We start from the raw sequence: 17,034 nt of genomic DNA, 5'->3' as shown, positions 1-17,034 counted from the left end.
TATGCGTCATCAAAACAGCAATGTTAGTTAATATGTTCTCTGACAGCGTTCTCATTGCGTCCTTAGCTCGCAGTGCCGCCGACACAAAAGGCGTGGCTAGCGAGAAACATATGAGGAAGACAACAGCTAGTCGCATATTATCCAGTCAGTTTCCAGCCGGAAATTATTTGCGGTGCCAGATTTGAGGAAGACACCAAAGAAGGTAAATACATACCTCTGTGCTTTTCTATTCTGTGTTCGTTTTAGGAGCTGCGCTGTGGCGCATCTCACAATTATGATTTGATTAACTCTCGTATGAAGCGAGTTGTGTCTTAGATTTCATTTGATTGTATTTTAGAACACATAAAGTATTAACACCGTTTGTGACAATAAGTTCGGCCTCTTGTTCACGCATGAATGAAATGCTGGAATACGTACTGGTGTCAACATGTTTACAACTAAATATGATTTCCATCAACAAGTAACTTTGTTAACTACCTGTTGCTGATGTCTAGAAAATGGCATGTTATGTCTTATATAATGGTTAGTTACACATGGAAATGTCATCATTTACTCACCCTTGTTTTTTTTTTTGTTTTTGTTTTTTTCTCAAACGCTTGTTATAGCGTACTTGTAATAGGCTAACACTTTACAATAAGATGCATAAACATTAGCTAGTGGATGCAAACTCAAAGTTTGATCATAGGATTTTCTTCAGCAGCAAGTGAAGAGCTGGAAATGTGTTCAAGTTTAAGACAAGGCTTATCATGACTCTGTGGACTGATTATTCTTTTTTTTTTTTTTTTTTTTTTTGGCCTTGATGGTTACTTTGAAGTCTTCAATGCCATTTACTGCAAATACAAATCACAGACTTCATTTAAATGATTCTATGGGGTCTTTAAAGGCCAATTCACACCGCACCAACAAACATGTTGGCCGTTGGATTTAGAATTCTATGAGAAAAAACTGTAATGTTCACACTGCCCCAACAAACACCGACAAACGAGTCACAGAGAGTCAAGTCTGACTGGGAAAATTCCACAACTACATACGTGTAACCATGTTAACAATATTATCAGGCAAGTTTATTATATTAATAATATAGCATCATATCTATTTTTTCATTGTATTAAAGTATTGAGGCAAAACAAAAATACTAACCTGAAATCTGAAGCGCTGTAGCCATCGATCTGATCGCAACCTATTGCGTTGCGGTTGGTACACCAGTTTTTAAACTTTTTTTATTTATTTTTTTTTAGCGCTACCCTTTTTATACGTGACCCATAGGCCTATACAACCATGTAGCTAAACAAGCCAAAACGAATTAATTTGAAACGAAACTGTAGGTAAACCTGCGTTGCTCTCATTGTGGTTATACCTCTCTCTTTCGGTGAAGTGGAGCAGTGCTATTGCTGAATGGCACGGATTGCACTACGGACTATATTGTACCTTTTATAGGTTTTTTTTTTTTTTTTTTTTTAAACTGTATTTTATTTTTTATAATGAACAAGCTGCGATGTCACGTTTAAAGTGCTTTGTTGTGTGCGCGTGAGGCGCGGGCGCGATCAAACAGCTGTTTTTGCAGGGGACTTGCCTCATCGTCATGGCAACGGTTTGTGGCCAGGTCAGATTACGTCAGAGTTTGTTGGAAAACTGTTCACACTGCTCAGACATTCCACGACCCAACAAACGCCGATTAAACATGTTCAGTCGGGTGAAAACAGATTCCGACCAACGCCAACAGACTCCAACAGACGCCAACAGGGGTATCACACCTATCCAACAAACTCCAACAGACGACTTTGTTGGCGTTTGTCGGTGAATTGGCCTTAAAGTTGCTACAATACTACACATAACAATGTCCACACATGCGGTATTATGAACTAGCATTTATTAATAATGATAATCATACCTTATTATCATGAATAATAATGCATAACCAATATTAATGAACTTAATCTTATTGTAAAGTGTTAGGCCTGTTTTTTTCTTCCTTCAGTGGAACAGAAAAGATGTTTAGTATAGCTCTTTTCCAAACAGAGAACTCTATACATTCAGAAAGAGATTTTTAAACTCCAAAAAGCACCAAAAAATAAAGTAGTTCATACTCATGTAGTATATTACAGAAATATTCTGAAGCCATAGGTATATGGACACACGTGCGTGTGTGTGTCTGTGTGTGAATGAGATTTTGATAAAAAGGTTTTCTGTGAATAACAATTTTTGTCTTCAGTCAAAGTTGTTAAAATGTTGATTTCAAAAGAGTTGGAATAATGTAACCAAATCAAATGTGCTTTCTTTTTATGTGGCAGCCTATACGTGGTATTTTTTCTGCCCTTTTGGAGCTTAACAGTCTATGGTTTTATTTTATGTTAAGGTTTGCCTAAACATTCTGCTAAACTTCCTGTTGCTTTGTTTCATAGGTTTGAACAACTTGAGGGTGAGCAAAAGGCAGCATTTTCAGTTTTGGATGAACTTGAAGTACAGTCATTAACTCTTTAAACTCTACTTAAAGTTACTCTAAACTCTGAACAGTTTATGTAGGTAACTTAAATGAGATGCTTCCGTTCACCAAACCTCTCAGCTCTTTGACTACAGGAACTAAGAGGGATTGAGTTTCACAAATGTGGTTTCCTGTGTGTCTTTATTTCAACCATGACAACTTTCAAAATAATTTTATTACATTAATGGATATGACAGTGTTAATTTAATTGGTCTTGGTGGACTATCTACTATGCAGGCTGCAGCTGCAGAGCAAGGGTGGACTTTTACTGCCGTTAGATACACAGAGATGCTGCTGTGAGCATGTAAGATATGTTGCTGCTGGATGAATAGGCCAGGGACATTTCCTCTGAGGAGGCAAGGGGGGCAGTGGGGGCAGTTTCTCCTCAAAGAAATTGGATGAGAAAATAATCCATATGACTAGGGATGGGTATCGTTAAGGTTTTAACGGTATTACTACTCTTACCGATACTGCTTATCGATCCGGTACTTTAACGGTATTCTTATCGGTACTTTTTGTTTATATATATATATATATATATATATATATATATATAAAGAGCTGAATTAACTTTGCTTTATATTATATAGTGTCCGGCATTTTTGGTGTTTTATAAGATACAGTAAGAACATGAACAAAGAAACAAAGTAAAACAAACTGACAAATACAATAAAACAAAGATACAAATGAAATAAAGTGCTTTCATTTGTTCATGTGTTCAGGTAAGTAATATAGGCCTAGCCTATAAAAGAAATCTAAGTAAAGTAACCAAATGTAAAATAACACTGCATGGTTTTCACAGTAGATTGATGCTTATTAAAGCTACCTATATTCAGATGAAGAGCTGTGAGTGATTTTCTCTTTGCATTTTGTTGTTTGATTAACACTGATGGCATAATTGTCAGAAGTTGACTGCTGTCACTTTAAGACAATAGATATTAACACACATCGGATATTCTCCAAGCTGTTCATGTACACTTACGATATAAACTTAGTAGCTAAACACGCTCCAATCCGGTCATTTTTACATATTTTTGTGTGTATTTGATCGTTTGGATGTGTACCTTAAGCCCAACATGTAATTTGTTTGTCTATTTGCGATCCGTTTTGGAGCGCGCACACACAATTCAACCTGAGAAACAGCGTCTCTTGCGCGGATTATTGTGCTTTCAACTTTTTAAAACGTTGATAATAATTATCAAACATTTACTGCAATTTAGCAACAGTAAAGACTGCATTTTACAACAATCACCGATTGTGCTGATTCTGACGTTAAGTTCGGGTTTAGGGAGGAACGAACGCGCACAGCTGTGAATAGAATGAAGGTGTGCTAGACGAAACGCTGCTAGTTTTTAATAGTTTTACCTCAGATATCTTCTTTCTGATCCTTGGAAGCCAAAATCGAAATCAAAAATAAAATTAGCTTAATATCACAGGCCTAAAGTGTAAGCAGACGTTTAGTTGTTTAGTTCTCTCCTCCATCGTCACCATTAAACAGGGCATTCATGTGAGCGGCTGTGCGCGCTGAAGCTCCTCTGCGTGAGCGCGATCTCTCTTTTGGATTGCGAAAGCAAAAATGCATCATAGATAAATGTCCTAATATTATTGCATACAGACACAGCTGGCGACTCTGGCGAGATAGAATTTGCAAGATAATGTCTATATAGCAATGATAAATGTACGTGTATTTTCTTCATAATTTCTCCAGTACCGATAGCAGAACCGTTAACGTCAGAGCTTATCGATACACTGGTCTTTCATAATTTAGCCCCGGGGCCATTTTAATACCGGGTTTCGGTACCCATCCCTACATATGACAAAAATAAAACAATGCAAATATTACAAAATGTGACATTAAAATGTGTATAAATCACTCATTTTGCTAAAGTAACACTGTCCAACAGCAACACCCGCAGGTAAAGTTACAGCGGGAGTCCACGTCTCTCGTGCCTCCTCTGAGCCCATAGAGTTTCAACAGACCCCCTAAAGCATGTGGTGGGTTTGGTGGGCGGATAATTGAGAATGAATGGGGGAAAGTCACATGAGAGGAGGCAATGCCTCCATCACGCAATTATTGGATGAATTGGTTATGATTAGATATGATTAGTTCACGAGATAAATCCTGCCTCTTGTTTACATGCGCGTTCGATCAGTCTAAATGAACAAAGTTAATGGGAAGACTAAATAAAAAGTAAGTGAACAGCTCAGCCACTTAGATATCCCCGCATTGTCATGTCAAAATCAAACATGAAATGGCTTGAATGCATGATGACTGTTTTTTTTTTTTTTTTTTAATGAGCAGTCAGCTTGGTGAAATTAAAGATACATCTTTGTGTCTGTGACCAGTGTTTAAAGAGCATGATGACTGTTGATCCGAAAATAAGTTGACTATTAAAAAGAACAGCTGAACATCAGTTGACAAATAATTTGTTTATATTGTTACCTTTAGTAATTATTTTGGAATAACTGTAAAAAATGCTTAAAACACTAACTTGATAAGATTTATACTTGGTTTTAATAAATAGAACATTAAATGCATTGTTAATGTAAAAATATAAAATAAAATTGTATTTGGTTTCTTATTTCTTTTTCATGTTAAGTAATGTTATTTAACCAGGAAAATGTGACAACATTAAGTGTAACAGAATTTACATTTGATTTATTAAAAAAACTGTGGGGACTTTGCCTCCTCATTTCAGAACACCACTGCATGCCACTGGAATAGGTACATATAAATCCCATAGCAGATCTAGACAGGTGGAGCTGGGGAAGGTGGAGGATTTCAGAGGACCAGGACCAGCAAACACTGAAAAACACTATTTAAATGCTGAACAAGCAATCTCATGATGTGATGATGTGATTGCTAACAGATTGAATGTAAAGGACCTATGAGCCTGTGCCATGTAGATATTATAACATCTTCTTATGAAGAAAGTGTAAAGCTTGGTTAGTTCACATGAAGAATAGCAGAAACAGCCTTAGGCTTTAGGTGTGATATTTTCATTATTTAATTATTTTATCTAATTCTTCTGTGAATAAATATAAAATACAATTTTTGTTGTACATTAATTAAGTGATATTGAATGACTGCTGGAATGTTTGCATTTTAAAAATTATTTTGTCGCTGCAGGAGTTTAAATTAACTGCAAAAAGTTACTAATATGTGTACGTTTTAACTATGATGTTGAAAAAAAAAAAAGTTATTGGAGATTTTATTTGTCAACTATCCGTTTAAAGTACCTATGTTATTACATGGCAAGTGGTGCTCACTGCAGAGCCAAATGACATCCAGATGCACTTCTCTGGACATCATGGGTTGAGCTGGAACTAGTCCAGCTCCACCTAAGTGTGGTTGGACCATCTAACTCCACCCATTATGCCTAAATTACATCCAGAGAGGAGGAGCTGGACTTCACGCTCACGCATGGCTCTGCAGTGAGCAGCCTCTCTTGCACAGCTCTCTGAAATACTTGATTCTGATTGGTCAGTCACAACATTCCAAGGTCTGTTATTCCCCAATAACGACCGTTATCAACCACAATGCTGTATAACAGACTGCTCATCCAGGTATTTGAAGCCTGTAATTCTTTCATATTTTTCTTATCACATTGCAAACTCGTGTTCTCTTATTACATACAAACGGAGCTGGCGCCATCTTGCGTTTCTGTTATAGTTAACTTCAGTATTAACAGTAACTGGACTATTAACTGGACTATTGTTTGGTTCTCAGAATCTGGAATGTAAATTTCTATTCTCAGGTACTCCAGAGATTACCATGGCGACAATTGTTATGGAGCAGATTGGCCGTCTCTTCATTAATCTGCAGCAGGTGAGGCGAGTTCCCCAGATGCTCTCCGAGGCCCTGCCTTCCAAGACCGACACCCTGCGTGACACGGAGGTGCCCCAATTTTTCCGTGAACGCTACATTTATTCTGGCTACCGGGCACTCCACCAGAACTGGCGCTACTACTTCCTGTCGCTCTTACAGCGGCACAACGAGACTATAAATGTTTGGACGCACCTAGTCGGAGCACTAGTGGTCCTCATGAGAACTGCCCAGTTTACAGAGACTATAGATTTCATGAACGATCCTCATTCCTGGCCACTTCTCATCCTTCTCTTGTCATCAGCAGGCTACATGACCTTTAGCGCCGTGGCCCACCTGTTGGCGGCAAAATCGGAAGTCTGCCATTACGCCTTCTTTTACCTGGATTATGTAGGTGTGTCAATGTATCAGTATGGAAGCGCAGTGGCACACTACTACTATGCTATTGAAGAAAGTTGGCATGCACGTGTCCGAGGCTTTTTCATGCCTATTGCAAGCTTCTTGTGTTGCCTGTCTTGCTTCGGCTGCTGTTACGGGAAGTATCGCAATTACAGCCTTCCTACCTGGGTTCGTAAAGTAGGCCAAGTGGTGCCTTCAGCCGTAGCTTACAGTTGGGATACCAGTCCTGTGTTCCATCGTTTTATCATCTGGTTTCCTTCCTGGGCGAGAGGCGATTCCAAGAGCAGTCCTGCTCTGCTCTTTCACTTTGGCCAAGTGGCATTCTTTCTTTCCAGTGCTTTTTTCTTCACTCAGCCTATTCCTGAGCGCTGGTTCCCAGGTCACTGTGACTTCTTAGGTCAGGGTCATCAAGTATTTCATGTGCTGCTTGCTCTGTGTACAGTCTGCCAGATCAATGCTTCATTTTTGGACTACCACAACCGTAGAGACTTCTATGTGAATCTCCATGCTGATGGTGAGGCATCGTTCTTTGTCTTGCTCTATATTTTAACATTTGTCATCTCTGCTCTAATAGCCTTGTGTATGCTGGTGAAAGTAAAAAGATTGTTTGGCTATGGGGGAAAACTAAGTAAAGAATAGGAATAGTTAGGGCTAGAATAGGTCATCCTTTGGGCGCTGTTAAGGAGCATTACTGTTATGATGGAAACAAGGGCATTTTCTGATGAAAAGGTTTATTTAAGAACTACAGCCATTAGCTAACAGTGATCAATATTCCTGGATCAATATTCTTGTTGGTCCTGTAACAACATTCCTATCAACTAATCAGATTTTAGAGATAGTATTACAGTTAGGGATCAGGTTATGACTATGTTTGTTTTACAGACATGCTGTTCAAGTACTGAACTTTGAGCAAATACTCAATGTTTAAACTGATAACATCATTTATGTTAAGGCAGGGGTGTCCAATCCTGCTCCTGGAGGGCCACTAAACCCACTAACCCCAATTAAACACACAAGAACAGGCTAGTCAAGGTCTTACTAGACATACACTTCCAGGCAGGTGTGTTGGGTCAAGTTGGAGCTAAACTCTGCAGGACAGTGGCCCTCCAAGAGCAGGTTTGGAAACCCTGTTCACCCCAATTCACAATGCACTGACCGATGCCAACCAACACGAACAATCACCAGATTACAGTATGTATATTCTCAGATGTTCCGTCAACATGTTCAGCCGGTGAAAACAAGTGCCGACCAATGCCAAAAGATGGCGACAGGAGTAACACTGGTCGGCATCTTTCGGTGCAGTGAGATTTGCCCTTTAATATTCTTGAATGTATTTTGAATTGTGCTTTTGTTAAAGGGACATTTCACCCAAATATTAAAATTCTGTCATTATTTTTTTACCCTCATGTGGTTCTAAACCTGTATGGCTTTCTTCGGCTTTCTTCTGTGAAACATAAAGAAGATATGAAGAGTTCAGATGCAAAAGCCTCTAAGTGCCGTCTGAAATTTTCTTCTAAAATGAACATTTTTATCAAGCTTGTATGTTTATGTTAAGTTATTTAACTTTAATGGCAATGAAAGGGACCTATTAATTGCCATTAAAGTGAAATTACTGAACCTAAACATACAAGCTTGATAAAAATGTTCATTTTAGAAGAAAATTTCAGATGGCACTTAGAGGCTTTTGCATCTGAACTCTTCATATTTTAAGTAATGTTGGTAACCTAACAGTTTTGGTGACCAGTGACTTCCATTTCACACAATAAAAGAAAGTCACACAGGTTTGGAACAACATGAGGGTGAGTAAACGATGACAGAATTTTCATTTTTTGGTGAACTAACCTTTTAATAATGATTTTGTGATGTACCTTACTTCTATTATACACCACCAGCAAGTAAGACTAATTAACCAGCATACAGTATTTAAAGAAAATATATAAATATTTGTTAAAAGTGTAGACTTCATATTGGTTTGATTTGCCTGATACTTGGGGAAGTTTGGTTGATCTTTTCTATAGTACAATAAGGTGTTTTAATGCCTGATTTTACTTGAAGTATGTAGATTCTAAATAGGAGATTTTGAGTGCTGTCTTATTTTAAAAGCTGCAGTCCGTAACTTTTTTTGGTTAAAAATGGTCCAAAATCAATTTTTTAAGCAAGTATATAACCAGCCAGTGTTCAAAACTATCTCCTTACCTTAGCCCGATTTGTAAGCTTGTAATAATGTTTTATAATAAAATTGGTACTGGTGGGTTTCCGCAGGAAATTCGAGCATGCGGCCGTCCGTCTTTGCGTCATTATATCACATCTGTAAACAGAAAGGAGTCCCAGCTAGTAGACTATATGGCATGTGACGATGCTGCTGGTAGCGGATCATTTATAGATTTTTCTCACAGCAGCTGCAATAATTAAACTTATCATTTTGATGGCGGATTGTAATCCATAAAGGTCTGAATGACAATCATCAGTGACAACTGGAGATTAACCCGTAGTCAAAAGCAAAAGATTTCGGACTCCGGAGTGGCTACAGAAATTGAAATCTACAGGTAACGCTAATACACACTAAATACACATAGTCACGCAATGCTGATGTTGTTATCATTAACAATTTGAGATAAAGTATAACAGTAATGATAATTTGCACGGTTTGACGCGATCCGAGCTAAGCGATTGTTAGATTTAATCACTATTGGCAGCATGATTTATTGTAGGCCTAAAGCTTTTTTTCTCAGTTGGTCAGAACAAAAGTGGCAAACATGTTACTTGCTTGTTCAGATGACATTTTCCGGTGAAAATTCTTATTTTGGTCATACTTCAAGACTACAGTCTCTGATTCCGAAGTACAGTATCCACACCGATGTGGTGACTGACAGCAAACAAATTCATCCGCGCTGAGAAACTGTGCCGATGCACAACCCACGTAAAGATGATAATTCCGCAAATAACCGCAATTGCAGGTTTCAAACAGAGATGGCGACAAAGAGGCAAAACTTACGGACTGCAGCTTTAAACAACAGAAAATAATGTTATAATATCAATCATATTAGTTAACGGGAAGTATAAAAATAGCAAAATGTCTACATTTTTGTGCCAGTGATTATGAGATTTTTCTACAGCACATGTCCTATTAAGATGGATAGTATTCCCAATGCATCCCCAATGCAATTATTATCACTGCGGTGCCTTAATGAGCATTTTAGATGGACCTCAGTGATTCTTATCACACATGTCTGTAATAACAGTAGCACTGTATTATTGAGATTGCTTGTATTTGCTTTGAATGCCCAGTGTACTGATTTTCTTTAAAGCATTATTGCACTTACTGGTCCCTTATTTTATTGCACTTAAGTCAAACAAACCAGTACCTACTTACAGTATAAACCAGTGTACTTAATCTGGATGTTAAAGGGAATGCAAAACAGAAGCACATTTACTTTGACCAGATCAGCATTTCTAACTGTTGTTCTCTTTTCCCAGTTATCCTTCTCTCTATATGTAAAAGGGACACCCAGTGATTTGGCTGTCCTGATTGGGATCCTTAATTAAAGAACTAAATAATGTTCCACTGTGTATACTACATGCTACTATTTTAACAGTATATGCATATAGCATGCAATGATTAAAAAAAGAAGTATCAAACCTACTGCTACATTGTTGCCACAATTTTATGCTCTGCAATTTCATGTATAAAAAATGCAGTCTGGTCAAATAATGGTGGTTACATTCCTGAATGGTATTGCAGCTTCACTGTTTACGGAACACTGCATGGGTTTCCCAAACTGGGGATTATGAACAAAACAACTCTGAGGGTTTATAAGGGAACTACAGGAGGTTTGTGATTTGACTAAAAGTTAATTAATCAACCACATTAATCAAATTAATTCACAGGTGTTTTACCAGTATATTGTATTATTTTGTATTGTATTGTGTTTGAGGGTTAAAGAAAACTTAAACTTAACGGAACATGTCCTGTCAGAAAATTGCTAGTACCTTTTCTGTTTTTCTCCAGATTTTTTTTTTAGAGCGTTGTATACACTTTTGCTGTTACTGTTTAAAAAATATATGTATAATGCACATTTTAAATAGTAGTATGCTAAATACTACATGCTGCACTTTCTTAACCCATTTCTATCACAAGTTGTGGAAGTGCTTTCATCTGTGTATTTTTTCCAAACTGTTTGGGCCTGACTAGAGCATTTTATAAAAGAAAGGCCACCTTGTTTGGAGATGGTCATGTGGTTTGATTAAACATTCAAAGTGATGCTATACTGCCATCTTGTGTTTTCTTTTGAATGATCAGCTTTATTGTTAGATTAAAACAGTTTTGTTAGCATAAATACGTAAAGGTCAGAAAACAGGCAGATCTATGCAGAACTTGAATGTCCCATGTGGACTGTAAAACAGGAAACCGTTGACAGTTTCCTGGAAAATTTCTGATGCAGTGGTGCAGGGCTGTGACTGGATTGGAGCAATCTCTCCACTGCAAACACACTGATAAACTTTATCTGAGGGAGGAACTTCCTCTTTTAGAATTGTTACTTTGGCTATTTGGGTCATTGTACAACTGCATTGAATTATTTTCAAAAACTCAGTAATCACACATTAAACCAAATTTAGCCTACTACATTGAGTTTAATTGATCTATTTTAAAGCCTTTCTAAATATTTGCATGCTGTTTACCTAATAGCCTACATCAATTGTTTGTTCACTTATTTTGCTATTTTCAATATTCAGTTGTTTACAAAAATCATGGTAAAAAGGGTTGAATTTTTTTTAAATGGTTCCCACTGACAAAACCTACAAAATATAAGATGAAGTGGTAAAAAGAGGAGACTTCAACTTGTCCTGAGGAGTTTACATCCATCATGATAGAGATCTCTTGTTAATGAATTAATGTTCGTAAAAAGGGAGGGGGTGTGTCAATACACTCTTAAAAATAAAGTAAAATAAGGTTTTTTTGATTCCCCAAAGAACATTCTTAAAAGAACCGTTTTTTTTCTTAGTGTAAAGAACATTTTACTAATGTAAAGTACTTTTCCACTATAAAGAACCTATTGTGCAATGGAAAGGTTACATATGTTCACGAGGAAGACAAAATGAGACTGCATTTCCTTGTGTAAAAATAAGGCGCTGTCTCTTTAAATAAATGAATAGCGGGTGTCAGTAGTGAAACGGCGGCTGTAGAGCAAGAGAACGGGAACTGATCGCCTCCAGAAACACAAAGGGACATTACGATCCAACACTATGGGCATCAAACTGTATTACACCACCGTCACTGCATCAAGAGAGGTGAGAATAAACCTGTAGCCATGTGGACTCAGAAAGTAAGCATTGCATCTGAGGAATGCAGAGTTAAATACATTTGAAATGGAGGATTAGGCTTCTAGACACACCCAACTGCTCCGCCAATATACATCTAGCCACATTTAAACGCTATTGCAACATAAGAACGCTTATAAATGCCTTACTAAGACATAATTGCAGCGTATAAACGTTTCAAGTGATTGCAAAACGTAGTAATTTGTAGATTCTGGATGTGTTGCGATGTTGAAGGAATGATGTGCATCGCACTGAGAGCGGAAGTCATGTTGTCTGTCTGTGTTGAATGTGTTAGTTGGGCTTTCACTAATGGTGCATGAAGTCTGACCTTTATAAACTATTTGTTTTGCACGAGCGCCCATTAGATATGGCTCGTAAATAAAAACGTCAGCTTTAAATCCTGTACACGTCATAACGGCACATATCAGATTGAAACGATGCGTTCTTGAGCTTCTGCAAGCTACAGTTACATTGCTGCTTTGTTGAGTCTGCACATCTGTTATGAATAAAGAAAGAATGTGTTATGATTTAAGGCTGATTTTGCTGCATTTCTATAATCGCGGGCCTGCAATTCATGTGAAAAGCAGAAAACATTGAAAGTATACTCTGTCATTTTTGCTTATTAAAGTTTTACAAATTACTAAATGAGCAGCACTTTTGAGAAATGTTATTAAAATGATTTAGTCTACATGGAGTGGGTCGCCCCTCATGGATGCCACCATGTTGGGATCACATGACCAACCACGTCGTGCAAATTACTTGCTTGTTACATTTTACATGCAAGACACTACTAATAATAACAAAAATAATGATATGTTAGCTCTTGCAGCCAGTGCTTAATGCGCTTTACAAAACACAAGCAAATAAAAAAAGCAAATGAAACAATATAACAACAAGACAGCAGAGAGTTTGCAGCAGACAGGTGTATTGAATACCAATTATAAATACGGGGTCACCTATTGCAGATAGTGAACATATTTAATGTATGAGATATGCATTAAAATCTCCCAATCAGCCCTAATAGTATTTTTCCATTTTAATGTAGGTTAATGTTTAATTTTTAACCGGTGACTTGCCTAAGGTGTGGTTTGCTGCAGATATGACCTAACTTCCTGAATATAGCCTTGTCACATAGTGTTTCATTATTAATCATCAACTCAGCATTTTGTAGTGAAACCACTTGCTGTTAAAAGCAAAGTACACATTTCCTACGCTTATTCATGCAATGTATGATTTGATTTGGTTGGTAAAAAGACCAGATGAGAAGAATGTTTTTACTGTAACATTTTAATGCATTTCCTAAATTGGTAAAGTTAATTAACTTCCTCAATAATGTTTGCGCATGATCATGTGACTTTTCAGGAAGTAGTTTAAAGATGCATTCACATTTTTATCACCGTTTCAATGACTTGTAAATTATTATTATTATTTTTATTAAGAAACACTATTCTAAAAACCTGTTTATCATGTATATCTTTTGTCATTTGTTTTCTTGAAGCAATCCTTGAATCTTGAGCTAAATTTGAATAATTCTAGTGGTGGCTTGAAAACTGCAAATTAGACAACAGCCTGGTTCAGTTATTTAACAAAAGAGGCCTAGGAAAGAGACTGTACAGTTATTTTCTGCTTGACCTTGACAGATCTCCTTGTTTCTCAGGTCAAGTCTCAGCAGGCGGAGGTTATGCGTATTCTGGACAGTAAGAGCATCCAGTATGAGTTGATTGACATCTCGGTGGGCGGTGCAGTCCGGGATGAGATGAGGAGTAAATCAGGCAACCCTACAGCAATCCCACCTCAGATATTCAATGAAGACCAGTACTGTGGGGTAAGGAGGACTGGCAACGGGGTGTAAAAATTCTGTCATTTTCCTCACCCTCTTTTCAAACCCTCATGACATTCTTGTGTGGAACTGAGGTGCATCTTTGAACAATATTTGGGCCATTTTCTCCCATATTAAATGGGAACTGGAAATGTTCCAAAACAAAACAGAATTACCATAAAACTAGTCTGGACTAGTCTTTTGAAGCCATATGATAGTTTTCTGAGACTAACAGACCAAAATTAATGTCATTATTTACTGAAATTCTGCCAGTGAACACAAACTTAAATGCAACAGTGAGAATTCTAATTTTTAGATGAACTATTCCTTTAATGTTGTCTCTCTAATGTAGTTTATTTAATGATATAGTCCACCCAAAAATGTCATGGTGTCAAAATTCTGTCATCTTTTACTCACCCTCATGCCTGTCAAAATTCTGTCATCATTTTCATTGTTGTTCCAAACCTGTATGACTTTAGTCTTCTGAACAAAAAAGAAGATATTTTGAAGAATGTTGATAACCAAATAGTTTTGGTTCCCATTGACTTCCATTTTTTAAGTCGATGGGAACCGAAACTATTTAGTTATTAACATTCTTCAAAATATCTTCTTTTTTGTTCAGAAGACAAAAGTCATACAGGTTTGGAACAACATGAGGGTGAAAATGATGACAGAATTTTGACAGGCATGAGGGTGAGTAAAAGTTCTTTTCATTCTTGGGTGAACTATCCCTTTAAATATAATTTATTCCTTTTATACAATATGTCTTATTGAGAATGAAATGTTATTAAATTGAAATATTTATTTTATTTATTGATTTATTTTTTATCAGATTAATTTAGTTTCAGAACTACATAGATATTCATACTGTGTGTGTTTCTCTTTCTTTCAGAACTACGAGATGTTTTCTGAGGCAGTGGAGGCAGACACAGTGGAACAGTTTCTGAAGATTGCGTGAGAGCCAAACCTGGTAGCATCCAACATCCTCTTCCCTTCTCTGGTCCATGTCCACATTCCCAAAGGGAGGCCTGCCTGTTCCCCTCTGCTCCGCTGGCGGTGCCTGCCTTATAAGTCTCAATGCCATGCCACATGCCAAAAAAAAATTAACAGAAAAGCACATACTTACTCTGTACCACGAAAATATTTACCCTCAATCTGAGACACGGTCACTCATTTACTCCTTTGTGCTTTTGTTTTGATTATCTTGTTTATTTCCTCTCGTGTCCTCTTTCGTTCCGACGTTTAAACGCCACTAATTTGTCTTAATCTCGTTTAGATCAAAGCGCTTGGATGTGTAGTAATTAGGTCAACTAATCTGGGTAGCAACCCCATGTTTATTCCAGATTGAACTAATCCACAGTCCAAGAAATACAAGAATCACTTTGGGTCCAGAACTTTAATCAGTTTGCCAATTTGCATAGATGGTCTTTATATGTTCCCATCTACAGTACTGATAAATAATTCGGAAATGGTTAAGTATTTGTCGGCTAAAAATTTTATTGTGTTGGTACCTTAAAAACACACGTTCTAATTTCCAACAAGATGTGAACTAGCTTTATTGGATTCTATATTAAGTACACTGCTTTGTTTTGTATGGTTTAGCAGTGTTGCAGGTATGCTCTGACTTCCATTTAACATTCCCAAATTCAGGGATTGAAAAACGTTCCATTGCGTTGAACTGTGCCAATAAATTTCTGTATGAATGTGTTTTTCCATATAAGCATATTCCTCTATTCTCTGACAACAGAACTTGAGCTGTGGGTACAAACCTTGGTCCAGAGTCTAAAATACTGAAGAATCTTAAAATTCACACATTTACAGTAAAAAGATGAATCTCACAATATCATGTCTTGCATTAGGAATATGAAACTTTTTTTTTTTTGTGCATTGTGATATTACTTTCATGACAGTTAAACACAATTCTATTTAACATAATGAATATTGTTTTACCAACAGATTGTTTTTGTCCAAATTATTTTATCCAAATCAGTGATTTTAATGACAAATGTAATTCACACACACACAGACACACACCATTGTTTAAATACTTTAATTTACTTTCGTTGTTTTTTGCATTTCTATAATGATAATTGTGATAAATTGTCATGAAAATAATGTCAAAAGGGAAGAAAAAATTGGCTTTATTTTGCAAAATATAATTTCCTTCTTTTGATTTTTCAATGAAATATGACCCAGACACATTCTTGACAGTTTCCTGAGATTCAACCATACTAACAGAATAAGGACTAATGAATAATGTCTGCTTAACTCCAACACATTCCTGTTATACCACAGAATTTCATCTCATTTTATTCTGGTAATGCACTAAATGTTGGTGTTTCTGTGATCAGCAATGCAAACCTTCCCTGAGCTTTTAATTAGCTCAGTACTTCAGCAGCAACCATGAAATTCATCATCTAGTAGCCGAATCAGTCCATACGGCATAGTTCACATGTATATGCTGTTCCACCAAGTGTCTATCAATTGAGTTCATTGGAGGTTGTAGCATTGACATTTCCAGCAAGTTATGCTCTAGCACGTTATATTGGTCATATTGGTACTTAATTTATACTGTATACTTGGCACAGTCTTACAATCTTGATTTGAGTCGTGGTCCCACATCTTATTCATTCATTTCATCTGGCATCTGTAGTGTCAGCTGCTTCCAGTTAGTCTTATAGTCATATTTACAGCACTATTGTTTTTTGTGGGCAAGTTTGAGGATGTGGGACCTGCACGCACAGACAGCTGGCTCATGAAATGATTGTGAATCTTCCTATGTCGTTATTGTTTGTAACGATTTCTTGTGGTCTCTTTGTGCTGTACTGCTTTGCTATTGGACCAACGCCCTTTTTGGCCAAAATAAAAGAATGATAATTAGGGAAAGAAATGCTGTTGTCTTCCAAGAAGATGGTGAAATTGTGATGTATGGGTCAAATAAAAAGTGCGAAAAAAACCATTTTTTTCAATAGATAATTTTTTTTCATGTTTCTGGAATGTTTATATTTATTTATTTGACAGCACTTTTATATAAAACAAGCAATTTTCATAATAGCAACATTTTCATGGTAATTAAATTAACTTACGGTAGGTTAGATAAGTGTTAATGTAATTTAGATTTGGTGTTAAAATCAGTCTCTGATCGATTATGATTGTTCCTCATAGATATTTATGTGAGGAGGGAAAGCA

At 36.8% G+C, this 17,034-nt stretch overlaps 2 protein-coding genes across 2 annotated transcripts; both read left to right on the top strand.

Moving 5' to 3' along the window:
• The first annotated feature begins 49 nt into the window (after positions 1–49).
• Positions 50–8,231, top strand: paqr7a (progestin and adipoQ receptor family member VII, a). The gene is made up of 2 exons (XM_051873594.1): positions 50–202; positions 6,241–8,231. Exon 2 carries the CDS (start codon positions 6,258–6,260, stop codon positions 7,344–7,346), a length of 1,089 nt encoding a protein of 362 aa, XP_051729554.1. The 5' UTR covers positions 50–202; positions 6,241–6,257; the 3' UTR covers positions 7,347–8,231.
• Positions 8,232–11,832: 3,601 nt separating this feature from the next.
• On the top strand, positions 11,833–16,804 carry sh3bgrl3 (SH3 domain binding glutamate-rich protein like 3). The gene is made up of 3 exons (XM_051872581.1): positions 11,833–11,996; positions 13,684–13,851; positions 14,738–16,804. Exons 1-3 carry the CDS (start codon positions 11,952–11,954, stop codon positions 14,801–14,803), a joined length of 279 nt encoding a protein of 92 aa, XP_051728541.1. The 5' UTR covers positions 11,833–11,951; the 3' UTR covers positions 14,804–16,804.
• Positions 16,805–17,034: the final 230 nt, after the last annotated feature.

The sequence above is a fragment of the Ctenopharyngodon idella genome, chromosome 19, assembly GCF_019924925.1.
Source record: "Ctenopharyngodon idella isolate HZGC_01 chromosome 19, HZGC01, whole genome shotgun sequence".
Taxonomy (NCBI): domain Eukaryota; kingdom Metazoa; phylum Chordata; class Actinopteri; order Cypriniformes; family Xenocyprididae; genus Ctenopharyngodon; species Ctenopharyngodon idella.
Note: the sequence above shows the minus strand (reverse complement) of the source record. Positions and strands in the feature narration are given on the sequence as shown.